This window comes from Dermacentor albipictus, chromosome 8 (genome assembly GCF_038994185.2).
Source record: "Dermacentor albipictus isolate Rhodes 1998 colony chromosome 8, USDA_Dalb.pri_finalv2, whole genome shotgun sequence".
Lineage (NCBI taxonomy): Eukaryota > Metazoa > Arthropoda > Arachnida > Ixodida > Ixodidae > Dermacentor > Dermacentor albipictus.
The window spans coordinates 40,067,340-40,083,405 of record NC_091828.1 but is presented as its reverse complement, the minus strand read 5'-3'; the positions used below and the strand labels follow the sequence as shown (position 1 = coordinate 40,083,405).

The window sequence follows — 16,066 nt, the reverse complement described above, 5'->3', positions numbered from 1 at the left end:
TAACAACAATCAGATTAACAATCAGATTAAAGGTACGCTTTAGTTGGAACTCCGAGATACTTCGACCAACTTGGGTTCTCTAACGTGTATCTAAATTTAGCATCCTCGACTTTTGCCTTTATTGAAACAGATCGACCTCGGCCAGGATAGAATCAACAATGTCGAGCTCGGCAGCGCAACCTCATAGCCACTAAACTAATGCTTAACATCCGTGTAGTTAAGAGAGATGCTTTATCATCGTTGAGCACTAATTAACCAATTATATATTTAGAAGCTCCACTGATGCAAATAATGCAGCCTGTCGCAATAATACCACTGCAACACAAAAAGGTTTTTTTTTATGAAACCAATTTGATTAACACATGAACAGCAGACATGTGCGCTCAGGTCTGAAGTGAACTATTTTGATGATCGTCCGTTTCGAGAACAAAGATTTTCTGGACTATTTTTAATGCGTAATATCAGTGCTCCGCTCTAAAAGCCCTTCGAATTGGCTATCAGAAAACTGCTATGGTATCTTTATATTTGAAAAAACTTCGGTCTACCAAAATTGCCTTTTTATATATTTTTTTTTCTAATATTGAGTTCATGTGATTGATAATTTTTCTTTATTATTGAAACTGCAGAACGTGTAGCTATGTCGCTGCGTTTTTTTCCGGAGCTAAAGCGTGAAATAATTAATGGTTGTTATTACCTATGTTATCACTCTGGAGAGAGAGAGAGAAAACATTTATTTGTTATGAGATTGGGCGACTTCCTCGCAGGGTGGAGCCCTTAGTTCTCTGGAAATGCGGTTTGTATGGGCTTACAACACATATCAACAAGGAAAGGAAAAATTCAGGTTTTTTAAGGCAAGCGTTTTTTACATTTCTCTATTGACTAGTTGAGGTTATCAGCTTTGACTCAGTAAATAGTTTACTGTATATATATATATATATATATATATATATATATATATATCATTTTTTTTAGTGCCTGTCGCACTACAATGCTGAATTCGACACTATGGATTCTATGCTAGCGGACGTATCTTCGTTTGGATAAGAGCTAAATTCGAGAATGCCAAATTTGCATGCACGGTAAATAACCCCAGATGGTCGAATTATCTCTGAGTTAGCACTACGGCGTAGCTCCTATTCTGATTTTGATTTTTGGAAAGAATCGGGAACACCAATTTTTTTTATATCTGCGCTATTCTGCAAACGTGCATTTTTCCGACAGCGTCGATCATGTTGGGTGGACGTTTTTCAGCATGTTATCAAAATGCGCATGGCTCCAACAGACTGACACAAATCATTCATTTGCGTCTGGACACGTACAGTGCTTGAAAAATCATTTTTGAAATGTGAATTAGAGATTTCATTTTAAATACAGACAATAATGAGTGGTGCAGAAAAACCAAGCGCACGCTCAAAGCCTAGTTTGTTGATCTTGCGAAACTCTTCGTGAGAGAAAATTTTTCAAGCCTAAATTTTTTATATCATAGACATCTTCTTCAATATAGGATATTCGTACAAAAGCATTGAAGAACTAGAGCCAGTGCATGCAATTTTATAACGAAGAGGAAAAGAACACGTTACGAAGCACATTTGCGAAATCACACTCTGTCGCTCGTCCTTTTTATGAGAGTCAAGCAGGTTCCAGTATAACGAGATACTGCAACGTGGTGACAGTGCAAAAGAGGCAACGCTTGTACACGTCCTTTCCGTATTTAGTTTCGTAGTGCCTGTTAGTACAGCGCCAAATACGCAAGGTATTACAACCATTTTTCAATTTTGGAAAACTACAGCGATTGCGAAACGGCCGGAACGAAGGCAATTGGCAGGAAATGAAAATACGCATCCGACTGATGCTATACTAAAATGGCTATCCTACAGTTGGATTCTTTTTTCTATCGGTGGCACTAGTTCCCCGAGCAGATCAATTGAACGAGCGCGTACTGTACGTGAAGACCATACGTGCCCATTTCAAAATTCATCGCACAGAAGATATTTGCATCCCAGTGACTTATCAACGTATTCGAAAAAGTCCCACCGCAGTAATTAAGGCCTTTAGGCGGCCACACATACCACAACACCATGGCTTTTGCATGTTTGTGTGGGATGTATAGCAAGAAACGCGCAAGTAACCTTGGCCATTGCGAAAAATCTGTGCTTCCTCAAACTGTGGTTTCTGAAACAAGGTATTTGGATTGTGCGATACAGAGGTGGTTGGAGTGATAGCTGTGAACCCTGAACATTACACTGGTAAATTCGTACCATATGCGCATAAGGTACTTGCAAGGTATATGCAAAGTATTACGCTTGTCACGCATTAGAAAATGAATTTTGTCTATTGGTCTTCAAGCCGGTATCCTTAGCAGTGATGGGAGTGAATCGCTTTACATTATTACTGTTTCGATCATTTGGCTGTGGCTGCTTATACTTTCCAGCTCCAAGGTTAGCCTTTTATTCTTTCCGTAGTGTATAACAAGCGCCGCAAGCAACGGTTGCACGTGGCCCACATCCATATCCCAAATGTCCAGTTTACTTGTTTTATATAATAATTCAAGTCAGGCATTGATTTGTTTTGCTCAATATGTCCTACTTAAAAGTGTTTTTCTCACCGTAAAAGTAGTGAGCGAATACATGCAAAAATCACTGGCACTGCCTGCTCGAGGCAGGTTGTATGTATTCGCGGGCTTATTTCACGCTCGCAAAAACACTTTAATGTAGCATGTATTGGGGAACATAAAACTGTATCTGGAGTTTTTCACGTTTCTCCACAATTTTCTCCTTCACACTTTGTTATCTTATTATAATATCTAAGAAATTAATAATTTGTTGAAGAGAAATTATTAATTTGTCACAACAAACAACACCATCTTGGTTCTGTCCAGCTACATATACCCCGTGTATATTTTCTGCCTATACGTGTATTACTTTATTCGCAGCTGGTTTATGGCTTATTCAACACAATCAGCTCGAAAGCTACAGAAAACTGCCAGCTTTAACGTTCCGAAACTGCATTGTGGGTTTAAATAAACTGTAGGAACGGAATAGTGATTAATTTTGTCCATCTAGGCATCTTTTACGCGCACACATTGCACAGTAGACAACGAAAATCGGTTTTATTCTAGAACAAGAATTATTACGCAAGACTGAGATCTGTGTTAGATAAGCATGGTAGGTGCAAATTTAAATGCATCTGGTCGATAATTACAGCCGACAATTTTTCCAGTGAGAATAGTTAGCTAAAAATATCACTGATGACATGAGCTCAGAATAAACGTTCGTAGAATAGACGTCGCCAAACGGTCGTGGCACCGTGCATGGCTACTATGTGCGATGTCGCGTGATGAAATCCCGGCCGCGACAATTTGACGGGGGGGGGGGGGGGGGGTAGGGCGAGATGCAATATCGCGCATGCAACGTGTATTAGGCGGAAGACTAAGAACCGCAGGGGGTGACAATTAACCCGAGTTCCTCGCTCGGTTCAGCCTTTGCTTTGGACATGTACAATCCCAGAATTTAATTTCGAAGTACTGAATAATATAACGAACGTTACATTAGGTTATGCTATTTGACGATACGTTTCATTGGCTAATCTTGTTCAAGTACTGCATATAGAAGAATTGACGGTTTGCAAAATAGTGAGCGCCACCTGGCGCACAACAGGCAAAGCTGCAGTGCTCTGCGTGCGAGAGTATATGGTTAGAGAGCGAGTTTCGTTTCTCGGCTGCTGCCTGGCCTCTGCCGCGGCAACCGCGTGTGTTCATGACGTCAAAAATAATTGAAGACGCCGTCACTCCGTTCCAGTTTTCGCGCATGTCATAGACCTCCGACTTCTCGAAGCGTACCACACAAACTGATCGCGTGTGGAAACATCTGCTTTGTATAACTGCCACTATTCTCCAGGCTCATCGAGGCTCGGCACTGAATGACAATTACGTTAAAGATATCGTATATTTGGGGCTGCTGATACCAGCACGGGACTGACGCGTGCGAAATACACTCCCTCAACAAAGAGCAGAGTGCGCGTCGTCGAAACGCGCTGCCGATGTGTCGCCGAGTGTCCACACTTGGTAACGCAGACTGGCCGCGCGCAGCGACCACCGTGCAAGGCGGCTAGCCTTATTTGCCCTTTGCTGCCGACAGAGTATAGACAACCAACTCTGCGTTCATTTAACCGCGACATAATTGTCCAGACGCTAAAATACTCATGAAAATAAACACTTTATGGCCAGCTCCGTGTTCATTACAAGCGCCGTCGGCTGCTGCTTCGACAACCGGGAGCTAGGCCTGCCGGCTCGAGCGTTCGGCGGCTGCCGACAAAGTGAGCGCGCCGAGTGGGATGTTCCGCTTAGGAGAGTTTATCCTACTAATATGGCCCATCTGGAACAAAGCAAAGCTTCACGGAGCTGTTTGACTTGTTACGACGGTCCTTTTTTCGCGCACGGCAAATACGGGAATGTCTCAAACGACGCGCCGTTTTCTCGACGCACTAATTGCCATCGATGAAGACGGTAGGCCTCGCTCGCTGGCCGTGGGTGTCGCCGGTTACGAAGAAGCTTCTGCTAGGAAGTGAACGCATAGTTTTTTGCTAGCTCTTTACCTCATGCATCAGTATTAAAAGGCTAAATAGGAAATACATTTGCCTATCTGTACACCGTCGGCAGAAAAGAGCAAACCAGCCGAACTCCGTCGCGGTGGTCGCTCCGCGCTGCCCGTCGGTCACACCAACTGCCCTCGAATGGTGTGTTTCGATCACTTCAGTGGCGTAGTACTAGGCGCTGATTGTCATATGAGACGCACTTTCGACGTCGCTTTATAATATTTAGTATAATAACGTGTCAACGACAACTGCGTGACACCACGGCGCGTTCGCAAGCGCTGTCCGTCCCCGTCCATCTTGAACTTTCCCTATTACGGCAAAATGCGGCTGCGTTTAAGGGTGTCTCGAAGCTTGCAGGCCGAAATAACTTCGCAGCTCTGGCATATGACAATTCAGTAGCAGATGATAGCGCGATGAGAACCGGCTCTGCGAGGAGCGAGCAAGTTGTGTGCTGTGATGGCATCTCCGGCCGTCGATTATCCATGCTGCTTTCCTCGCCGGATAGCTCTTCTCGGACGGAAACCGAAATAAACTCGTGCTCCGTTTGCTAGTGAAACACTTTGTGCACAATACGCATCACAACGAGCCGTCCTTTTCACGAGAATACCGCGATCAAAACCACCACAAACCGTCGTCTCAAGGCGCGCTATAGCTGCGTTGGTTGTTCGTCTGCTTCTCGTACCTAACCATGTAGAGGGCGCTCGTGACAGCCGTGTTCGCGCATGCGCAACAGTATTTTTGCAAACCGTCAATTTGGTATATGCTTCCACATTGTAATATTAGGTGCATGTCTTGCCTGATAAATAATTTTTTTGTGTGTCTCGTTTGAATATGTTATACACGTTACCTTTTGTGACAGGTTTTTACGATAGCATTTGCACTTGAGTGTTTCCGGGTGCCTGTCAATTTTTTTTCCTTCCCTCGTGCATGTGTACGGGCTGCTGCCATTTTCGCGAAAGATCATTTACAACATTTCGCACGACAATCTGCGACATCCGGCTTCGCCACGTGGTTAGAAAATGACTCCTTCTAAACAGCACACACGGTTAACGACACGGAGACTTGGGGTGCGTTGACAAAGCCTTTACACAGGTTTGCTTCTTAATGGGGTCTGAAGCTGAAGCTGCCCTTCACGAAAGCCTTTGTGTCCCCTGAAGGGGCAAGGCATGGAGAAGTACATTTCAAGCGTCCTGGAATTTTAGTGTTAACAGCTTCCCTTAGCTTGAGGCTAGCCTTGAACATGAAGCTATCAACCAAGCCTCTATTGTGACCACGCGTTAGCACAAAGGGCCGCAGCTTCCCCCATGCCTTTCACCTTTTGGCACTACCCCTCTCATTTCAACCTCCCTTGCCCTACGATAGGAATGCCTATTTTCACGGTATCCAAAGCCAGTTTCTCGAAATGCGCACTCAAACAGCCATAGCTCCGTTCCGAGCAATTATCCTACCACTCCACAACTGATGGAATGTGTGTGGGGGGGGGGGGGGAGCGCTACTCAAGGAAGAGAGATAACTAGGCTTCAACCATGTTCTCAAGGGAAAGCATGGTTTCTGGAAACCCAAGGGCGAAATCTTACTGCTCGGGGGCGAAAATAGCTTGTAAACTTCCTGCTAAGAACATATTTTAACACCTTATGGCGATACCTGAAGTTTCAAAGTTTCGCAAGTTACCCAGTCTTCCATGACTTGTTCTACACTAGTACGAACTGCACTTCATTACTTCTCTTATTTACTTCACGCTTTGGAAGCACCGCAAAAAGCATGCCTTTATCGACAACGCAACACTAAAGTAATAAAATATATGTTATCAGTGCTTCGGAGTATTACAAGCTAAAGCACAATTTTTAGATGCTGTGATTTATCCATAATAAAATTATTTATGTTTGCAGTTATAGTGTTTTCATATATAGCGCATTTACTGCCTCTCTAGAAACAAAAACCCTTGTTCGGTGATTTAGAGAGGATAGCATGAGGTGTTAAAAATGTTTTTTTTTTTCGTAATAAAGCTATTTTTGTAAACGTACCTAACAGTCAATAAAAAAAAGAAGAATTGCACGTTGGGTGGATTTTCAGACAAGAGAAATCCATTAATCGAATAGTGCAATATAAATAAATAAAACAAACTCACATACACGGATATTTGCAAATAATGATAGAATCTCTCTAGGTAACTATTTTTTAGGTATTTAGAACAAAGTGTGGTCAAGACGCATTATTCCCTCTTTTAAGAAATTTTTCATCCGTGAATGGACGATCATCAAGGCGCTTTACGTCGGAACTGAGTGCAAATCTTATTTGCTGATTTGCGATTTCAGTATTTACTGAAAATAAATGACAGCGCTTGCTAGCTCCCTAATATCGAAGCATGTTTGCTGTATTGACAATTTTATTTACATAGTTGTTTAAATCGGGCGCGATTACAATACAATATCATTTTTTAATTCAGGACATGTCGCTTCACTACACCGAAATTAAGTTATGCCTGATTTGAGCCATGTTTCTGCAGGCTCTGTTTGCTCATGGCGTAGCGCTGCTCAACTCATGCATCGTGGATTCTACGCCGGCTGAACTAGACAGAACAAAATCGGGGTGAAATGCACGCATCGCACCTGATGATACCTGCCATACATTTTGCCGTGTCCGATCTGACCATGCGATGAACACGTGGCAAACTTTAGACCGAACACAGGCGCTTCAATGTGTAGATGAAAAAATAAAGAAAAAGCTATGACATCACTTGCTTCCATAATACAGGGTCTTTGACTAGGGTACTGGGACACGGCTAACTACCGTTGTTAACAGCGCTCACATTGAATACAACTGGGTCCACTTATCACATGTTTTAGATCGCTACATATGAGCAATCAAAGGAAGTCGCGGGATAATTGGGGCGCATGAATTAGCAGTGATTACGTTAGTCATTTTTGTTATTTCACATGGAGAAAAAACATTGGGATCTTAATATGTAGGCTGGGATAAAAATGCATAAAAACACAGTCAGGCGGCCCTTCTTTGTTCCTATTACAGTGTGCCATCAAAAAAACATATCACCCAGGCTACTATTATACACATTTTTTACTTAGTCTCCTGTCTTCATGCATAATTTTTTTAAAATATTTCTGCTGCCCGTAAGGGAGCATGGCTCAGCATGGAAGCGAACGGCAGAAAAGTGAGGTAAGGAGGAGAACGAAATTTTTCTTGACTTTTCGTAAACTGCCTTTTCGTAAAGTACTACTGCCACCACGCCAAGGGCTTCCTTCTTTTCACCTGGCCACATGAGAAGAAGAAAGCCGCGGAAAACAGGCGCATTCGCAAAAAAGAAGGTAGGCGTGTTAATCGGTCTGGGAAAGGGATTTTAAAAGTTCAAAGGTGAGAGTAGAGCATTAGTTGGAGGATGGCAGGTAACGAGGGGGTAATCGAAGCGGCGAATCAGAAGCCTCAGTGTGCAGCGACGTCATGCAGACACTTGAACCAATGAGCTCGTAGCACACTGTTTAAAAAGTAGGGACGGAGCCAGCAAATCTTCAATCCTCTCTGCAGTTACAGCCATGAAGATATCCAGAGTCTTCTGCCTGGTCTTCGGCCTCTTCCTCTGCCCAGTCTGCGAAGCCAAGCTGGGCCTCGCCTTGGCGCCGTACGTGTGGGCTAGTAACCTGGCCAAGGATGCAGCGCAGACGCTGGTCGCCTACAAGCTGTCTCTGGCTACGAAGGCGCTCGCCATGATCACCGGTAATCGTTCCTTCAGGGCCACCATCTCCTACGACTCTCAGCTGGAGCGCTACGAAGACGCTCCCGCAGCAGCCGTTGAAGACGACTTGGTCCGGGGTGCTCTTAGGAGAGTCGCGTCCATTACGGCTGCTCCGAATCCAGTCCATGTAGAAAACGAGGTGAGCGATTCTTTCAATGCTAGAATTTGCGTTAGTTGTAAATACTCGTTCGTATTTTACTGGATGCGTGTTTAGATGTTTAAAGCATTTTTTAATTTAAAATTTACTACATGTTGCAATGCTCACGCGAATAATTTGTTTTCCGTCACATCCAAGGCTGCTCTCGGTTGCAAAGTTGACGAAGCGATTTTGAATAGGATGATAAACTCAGCATTACTAGCACGGTTCTCTTCATTGTATCTGTCGTTTTTCTCGGTTGTTCCTGCAGTTGTTCATACAACATGCGTTTCTTAATTTGTTGTACTTCAGGTCAAAGTTGTGTGGCTGCCCAGCATGACGAAGCCCGCGATACGCCTTCCTACGCTGCCGCCGATGCCCAAAGTTATCGTGTCCAAGATTGTGGTCCCTAAGGTAGTGGTTCCCCTGCTTCCAAGGATTGTGGTGCCCAAGCTGATGATCCCCAAGATCGTCATGTCGGAGGTTGCTGTTCCCGACGTCGTGCAGTCCAAGGTTGACCTGCTGACCAGCAAGTTCAACAACCTTGGCAGTAAGTCCGCCGCGATTCTTGGCGGTCCCAAGTACGCAAGCGGATATGTTCAGGGCGGCTTCCGCGTTGGTCATGGCGCTGGTCCCGTCGCTGACGTCCACTTGCATTCCAATCCCGAGCCGACTCCAGTTTCCCCCGTCAAGCCACGACAGTTGACCGTTGCGCAAGACAACCCTCAGCTCGAGCAGAACGTGACCACCATGTCGGCGGCCGTCAACCACAGCCGTCCAGTCCGTTCCGTCGACGCCGGCGTGATGGGCCGTTATTTTAGGTTTATCCAAGCCAACGACGAAGGGCGCTGCGTGGCGCTGATGGTTTGCTCCATGGCCGCGCACCCCCAACACTTCGGCGTCTATGGTCGCAAGGTCGCCGACTTCTTCGATGACGTCAAGCCCTCGGTGTTCTCCCCTGTGGCGCCCTACAAGGAAGCGTCGCGTGTGGGCCGCAGCGGGCGTTCGTGTCGGTCCCGCTATTCGACTTGCCGGGTGGATCCCAAGTACCTGGCCCAGCTCGGTGAATCGCATGTCCACGTGCTCTAGAGTGGAGCGGGCCCGGAGTTGCTCCTCTTCACTCACGTGTATAGCTTGCCCCATGTATATGGACTTCATTCTTGTGCATACAGCTCACGCTGATGTGCTCATCAGTCATGTATAGTTATAGCTGTATATCCATATATGTATATAATTGCATGTATATCGCTGACCGGTTGCCTATTCGCAATGTAGAATGCTGTAAATATTGTAAATAAAGGTATATTTATTTTTACGTGCTGGTTTTTTATACATCTAGTCTCTGTCACCAAGTGCAGTACACTGCCGTAGACGAGGCTTTTGGCGCTGCTTTTAGCAGAATATTCCACCATGTGCTTTACTGAAGCGAAGCACTACGAATGATATGCTAATAATAACATCGGCGACTGACATGAAAGAGAAGGAAACGACGTATTTCCCATTTATATTTCAAAAATGTTTTCGGAAGGAACGAAATGCGTGGTGCGCTTGTCGGTTATGGCGTATATGCGAAAATACGTGAGTCTAGTTCAAGAGAAGCAAAGAAAAGCGTTATCAGGGGCGCGCATGTGTCATTCAGAAAGGTTAAGTTACTAAAGGTTAAATACGTGAAATTACTCGTATCACAGCATTCGTTTTAGTACCTTGCATTAGTGTACGTGTGCAGCAGGCGTTCGCTTTCACATCTGGCAGAGGTGTAACATGGTGCCGAACTTTCTTTAAACGCAGGCTTGACAGTGCCTAAACCCGTTAGCCGGACGAGTGAACAAACGAACGTCTTGCGAACACATTCCTTGCCTCCGATCCCAAATTAGAAACGATTGCTTACCTTTGATAGCTTAGAAAGGTTAAATCACAATAGAAATATTGAATATATTGAACAACGGACACGGCTCTCAGTCGGTACGGAATGAGAACGTCATCAAATGATTGAAGTTGCAGCAATTGAAGCCACAGACGACAAAGGCTTGAGCAGACGGCACACGAGGGATAACAGAAATGCTCCACCAACTAAATAATAAACTTGAAGAAACAATAAAATTGCAAAACTGACACTTGACGGAGCAGTCCAACTTTTTGTGTTGTTTCTTGGTTCACGTCAGCCGATCAGGGGGCAAAGGCATGGCAGTTACTTCTGCACGGAGAACGACACCAACGAAGCGCTGGTTGTCGGCGGCGTGGACCTCTCGTGCCTCGTGTTCTGTTGACAACTGTGGCAGTGACAGCTGCGATGCCGTCGTACTTTGCGAGGAGGCGCCACCGCGCATACCGAAGAGTAAACACCGGTATCCAGAATACGCGGCGCACATGTCACCTTGACCCGTGTCACGGCACGTTGCTGCCGCTGCTGCCGATGATGACGCCGACGCCGATAGTGTTGGTTTTGGGCACCTTGTCGGACCCACGTCGGAGCCGGGTGGTAACAGGGACCTAGCCTGCAACAGCTATGTGGGCTGCTACTTGTCAGGACACCTAATTGAATTTGACCTAATTGCAATGCAAAGTACGTATAGCAGGACACGATGCTAATGAGAATCATGAATAATGGCATTCCATTCGTTCCGGAAGGGCGGAAAACGGTCACCTAGTCTGCTTTTTATCACTTACCATACATGTTTTTCATTTAGTCAATATTTATACATCTCCATAATCTTTTTTTTCCTCCGTCAAGCTTTCCTGTACCGCTACGTATGCAACTGCTACATGGCGTACCACCTGATGTAATAATATGCAATTGCGGTTCACGGGCGCACTCATAGACACTACGTGATGCGCATCTCACATCGGAAGGCAAGTGGAACGGTACCATGATGATGACTGTTTGTTGGCATGCGCTTTGAAACGCGGCAGTGATATCGTCACCTAGACAGCTTGATTTGACGGGAGGAGGAGGAGGAGACAAAGGAGAGGAAAGACGGAGGTTTGCCAGTGTAAGTACCGGCTGGCTACGCTGTGCTGCGGAAGGGGGTCAAGGGAATAAAAGGAGAAAGAAGAAGAAGAGGAAAAAATGGAAACAAGAAAATTCAAACAGTAACGCGAAACTACGCGCTACAACATACAAAGGTGGTCGCACAATTCACATGTCCTTAAAAACTTCAGCAAAGCCCTTGACAAGTTCTGACAAGTTAGACAAATCAGTGGTAAGTATGGTGACGATCCATTGGCACCTCTTTTTAAACTCCGCAGTTACGCAGTCGCGTAGCCAGCTTAATTTATTCAGGTACAACAAATTACAGGGTCTCTTACGATATCTCTTAAGAGGGGCAAGGCGAAAGCTATTTCAGTCATTATTTGTCATTACTGCTCACTAGTAAGCATTTTCGGACATTGGTAATCAATTGTGGTCGCTACACGCCATCGCTAGAAACATTGATAATTTCGGAGTCATAAATCGACATTAAAATTATTACTAGTAATTTTACTCATTACTAGTCAGTATTAACATCTAACAATAACTAACTGTTACTATCAATGGCTTTCCATTCTTTCATCCGTCTTCATATGGCGTGGTGACACTTCGGCGGACACTTCCACGGTCAGGTGTGCTGACACAAACTTCACAATGAGCCTAGAAAGCCTTTTGCCTTAAGATATATTTTTGTAGCATTGTTCTACACATCACCTTAAACTCCTTTTTGCTTCTCAAACCTTACTTCACTGCACTGCATGGCTCCTTGTGCATTTGCTTGACGGCGCGCTTCCTGGTGTAATAAGATGCAACTGCAATGCAAAAATGTGAACACATCCACGCTACGCGGCGCGCATGCCACATTGCTTGTCTCCTTGCGCACTAGAAAGCGTTTGTGCGTCTATTCTAGTTGTGGTCAGCAACGTAGACAGTCTACGTAGTCATATCGCAGACAGCCGAGATCGCTTCGCGGTAGTGTAATGCAACTCGTTTCTAGCCGTCCAGAAGACGTACAGAAGACGCTTCTGCGATGTGAGGCCATCTCGCGGCGACAACAAAAAGCTGACAAAAAGTTGAGAAACTTGGCGCTCTTTGGCCATATCTGGCCCTTGCGCCACTAAACCACACACATTCGAAAAGTTGAGAAAAGCACACATTATTTCACTATTTTAAGTATTTGCACTGCGAACTTATGCAAAATGCAATGTAACCTTCATTAAGGGCGTAGGATAGCGTTCTACGTTTTGTTACGCGCAGAAAACCTTCCTTACGGCTGCTAAAGCGGCCTGCATAGTCGCCATATTGTTTGTACAGGGAAGTAGCCTGTGTCCTTTTTGACTTCGATGCTGACTTCGCGAGGCAGCCTACTTTGACCTGTTTTTGAGAATTTGAACGAGACTTAAGATGGGTGCTGTTCGCTTAGGTTTCTACTTTGCCGTCTATGGCAACAATTGAACACAACCTACAAGGCATTTTTCCGCTATATGGTAGCAATTTCCTGTGTGTCTGAGTGACAGAGAAGCTGACTACCGCGCAAGGGGCACGGGGTCGATCGCGGCGGGAATATATTTTTTCTCATTCCTAGCGATAGCTGCTACTTTACCATCCTCAACCAAAACGCCTATTCAATGGAGCCCATAACAGGTTACGCTGTAAAACACGATACTACCTGCTGCCCATAATTTGCACGTTCATACGTAACAGAACTCACACCGAACACTGGCTCATGATTGTCCTGTCCTCTTTGTTGTGGCCCGCCATTAGCAGCATACTCAGCGTATACAGCAATATACGCGATAGCATGAGGTGGGGTAGCAAAGGAAAGAGATTAGAGGGACTGAATGAAATTATATCCGGAAAAATCATCATCATCATCATCAGCCTAGTTACGCCCACTGCAGGGCAAAGGCCTCTCCCATACTTCTCCTACTACCCCGGTCATGTACTAATTGTGGCCATGTTGTCCCTGCAAACGTCTTAATGTCATCCGCCCACGTAACCTTCTGCCGCCCCCTGCTACGCTTCCCTTCCCTTGGAATCCAGTCCGTAACCCTTAGTGACCATCGGTTATCTTCCCTCCTCATTACATGTCCGGCCCATGCCCATTTCTTTTTCTTGATTTCAACTAAGATGTCGTGTACCCGCGTTTGTTCCCTCACCCAATCTGCTCTTTTCTTATCCTTTAACGTTACGCCTATCATTCTTCTTTCCGTAGCTCGTTGCGTCGTCCTCAATTTCAGCAGAACCCCTTTCGTAAGCCTCCAGGTTTCTGCCGTGTAGGTGAGTACTGGTAAGACACAGTTATTATGCACTTTTCTCTTGAGGGATAGTGGCAACCTGCTGTTCGTGATTTGAGAATGCCTGCCAAACGCATCCCAGCCCATTCTTATTCTTCTAATTAATTCAGTCTCATGATCCGGATCCGTGGTCACTACCTGCCCTAAGTAGATGTATTCCCTTACCACTTCCAGTGCTTCGCTACCTATCGTAAACTGCTGTTCTCTTCCGAGACTGTTAAACAATACTTTAGTTTTCTGCAGATTAATTTTCAGACCCACCCTTCTGTTTGCGTCTCCAGGTCAGAGAGCATGCACTGCAGTTGGTCTCCTGCCCTTATGAAAATATGAGATGAGTTTCACAAGATAGTCTGACGAGTTTTGACATCAAAGCCATTAGACTTTCTGATGAGTTTCTTTGGAATTTTCTGATGTATTCCTAATGTCATTCTATAACATATTGGCCACCGTCTTTCTGTAGAATTCTTGACGAGTGTTTTTCTTGTGAGCATGAAATGTGTTCCTAATGTGCGCTCCAAAGCAGTTTTCTTGTGACTTTCTCACGTCTTCCTAATGAATCTCTAATGAGCTTATACATTAGACTGCTGGTGCTCATATTACTCCTATAAAAAAATTGGCCACCACGTGTGGTAACATTTTCTCATGTGTCCCAATGGCAGTCAGACCTTATTTAAATATGTTACCTGTGCGTGACTGTCTTTGGTGCTTGATATATGCAGCCTGTATGCATGTATGTATGTCCAGCGAAGATGCAGCACTTTTGTCAACATTTACATGGGCCCTACATATGCTGCATGTTAGACATTACTCAAAGAAAGATATTTAACAAAAACATTTATTGGGCATATCAATGCTTTCTTAAATGCAGAAGGAGGTTAAATGGAAGGAAAACACAGTATCAGTCTGGTTACGGATGTGATATTTTCCTTTCATTTAATCTCGCTACTTATCACTGAGGAGAGGCTGTTCTTGAGGTGGAGTGTCGTCATCTTGAAGTAAGTGCACGTGTACCCTGCATGGTAGAAAGCACAGAAAATTAACAAAACTTGGCAATCAACCACAGAAATACATGCTGTATCACTTGCTGCAGAACGATCTGGAGATGTTATAGATAGTTCTGCGAAAAATTTATGTGGGGTCGGTTCACACAAAGTTGTTGAGGAACCACTGTGTGGCCTTTGGGTGGAGCAGTAACTACAGTAAGCAGAAATTGCTCTTGGCTGTAAAAACGTGCAACGTGGATCAGCTGTGGCGTGTGTACATTTCGTGAACTACTTCAGCTATATCGGTTTCCACTTGACAAAGGACAGCAGTGTCTGTGGATTGCTAGCGTGAATGAGAAAATCTCACTAATTACTTGGCTTGGAAATGAGCGTAGGAGTGTTTGTGCACGGGCAACCCAATGCATCCCAGTGACATCCAAGTGCCAGTCGTTACAGAATATTTGCATCAGCTACGGGCACAGTTCTCATACATTCCAAGCCTACTATGTCATGCATGTGTTGGCCTGCTGAATGACGGCATACATCCAATTCAAGAAATACACCCCACCATGTCTGGTGTTTTTATCATTTAAACCCGAGCGCTGCTTTCAGAGGGAGGGCACAAGTTGAAAAACAAATGCGTAGAAGCATGATGAACAAGCTTGCATAAAAATAATTTAATAAATAAGCATGGTGGTTGCTATCCCACGCCATTATTGAGTATTCCTCTTTGTCATGCAATCATAATGAGCGTTGACTGACACATGTCCCATTTTTGGATGTGGTATTCCTCACTGATTTTGTTGTATCAATCGGTTGCCATAGGCGAACGAAACAGATAAACAATCTAAATCTAGTGCACAGCTTGTCGTGTCAATGCATGGTCAAATGGGACGAGCACACTGGTCCTTTGAGTGAATTATGGTGCTCTCCTAGGCACATGCTGAGGCACCGGCTAGTCAGCGTGCCCAATGTACATTGGACCAAATATGCACGTGATCAAAAGAATAGCCTACATTGCCCCTCAGAGATACAAAACAAATTTTGGGTATCTTTAACTAAGCAAGCCTCCAATGCCTGGGTGCCTTTGTCAATTCACTTGTGGATTGCAATGCACATATATTTCCAGCAAAAATAAATTAGGCAGCATATGCACAACAGTCATGTTTGACGTAGTAGTTCTGCGGAAACCCGCAAGGTGGAGAGAAGTAATGAATAAAGGGAAAATGAGACATCCACCTGTTCGTAGCAATTGCTACAAAGGAAACCCATACGGGTTCCTCGAAAGAAAAGCCTCATAGTTGAAGAAAAATTCGTCCTGGTCCGGGACCACCGCCTTTC

At 44.7% G+C, this 16,066-nt stretch overlaps 1 protein-coding gene across 3 annotated transcripts in view; it reads left to right on the top strand.

The window, feature by feature from the left end:
- LOC135915231 (uncharacterized) overlaps nt 1–9,722 on the top strand; it is a 50,208-nt gene extending 40,486 nt beyond the window's left edge. For all 3 annotated transcript variants that reach the window (XM_070523268.1, XM_070523269.1, XM_070523270.1), the window contains exons 2-3: nt 8,134–8,480; nt 8,790–9,722. In XM_070523268.1, the coding sequence (XP_070379369.1) occupies nt 8,142–8,480; nt 8,790–9,566 (1,116 nt within the window). In that variant the 5' untranslated portion in view covers nt 8,134–8,141 and the 3' untranslated portion in view covers nt 9,567–9,722. The remainder of the gene's footprint in view (nt 1–8,133; nt 8,481–8,789) is intronic.
- The last annotated feature ends 6,344 nt before the right edge of the window (nt 9,723–16,066 follow it).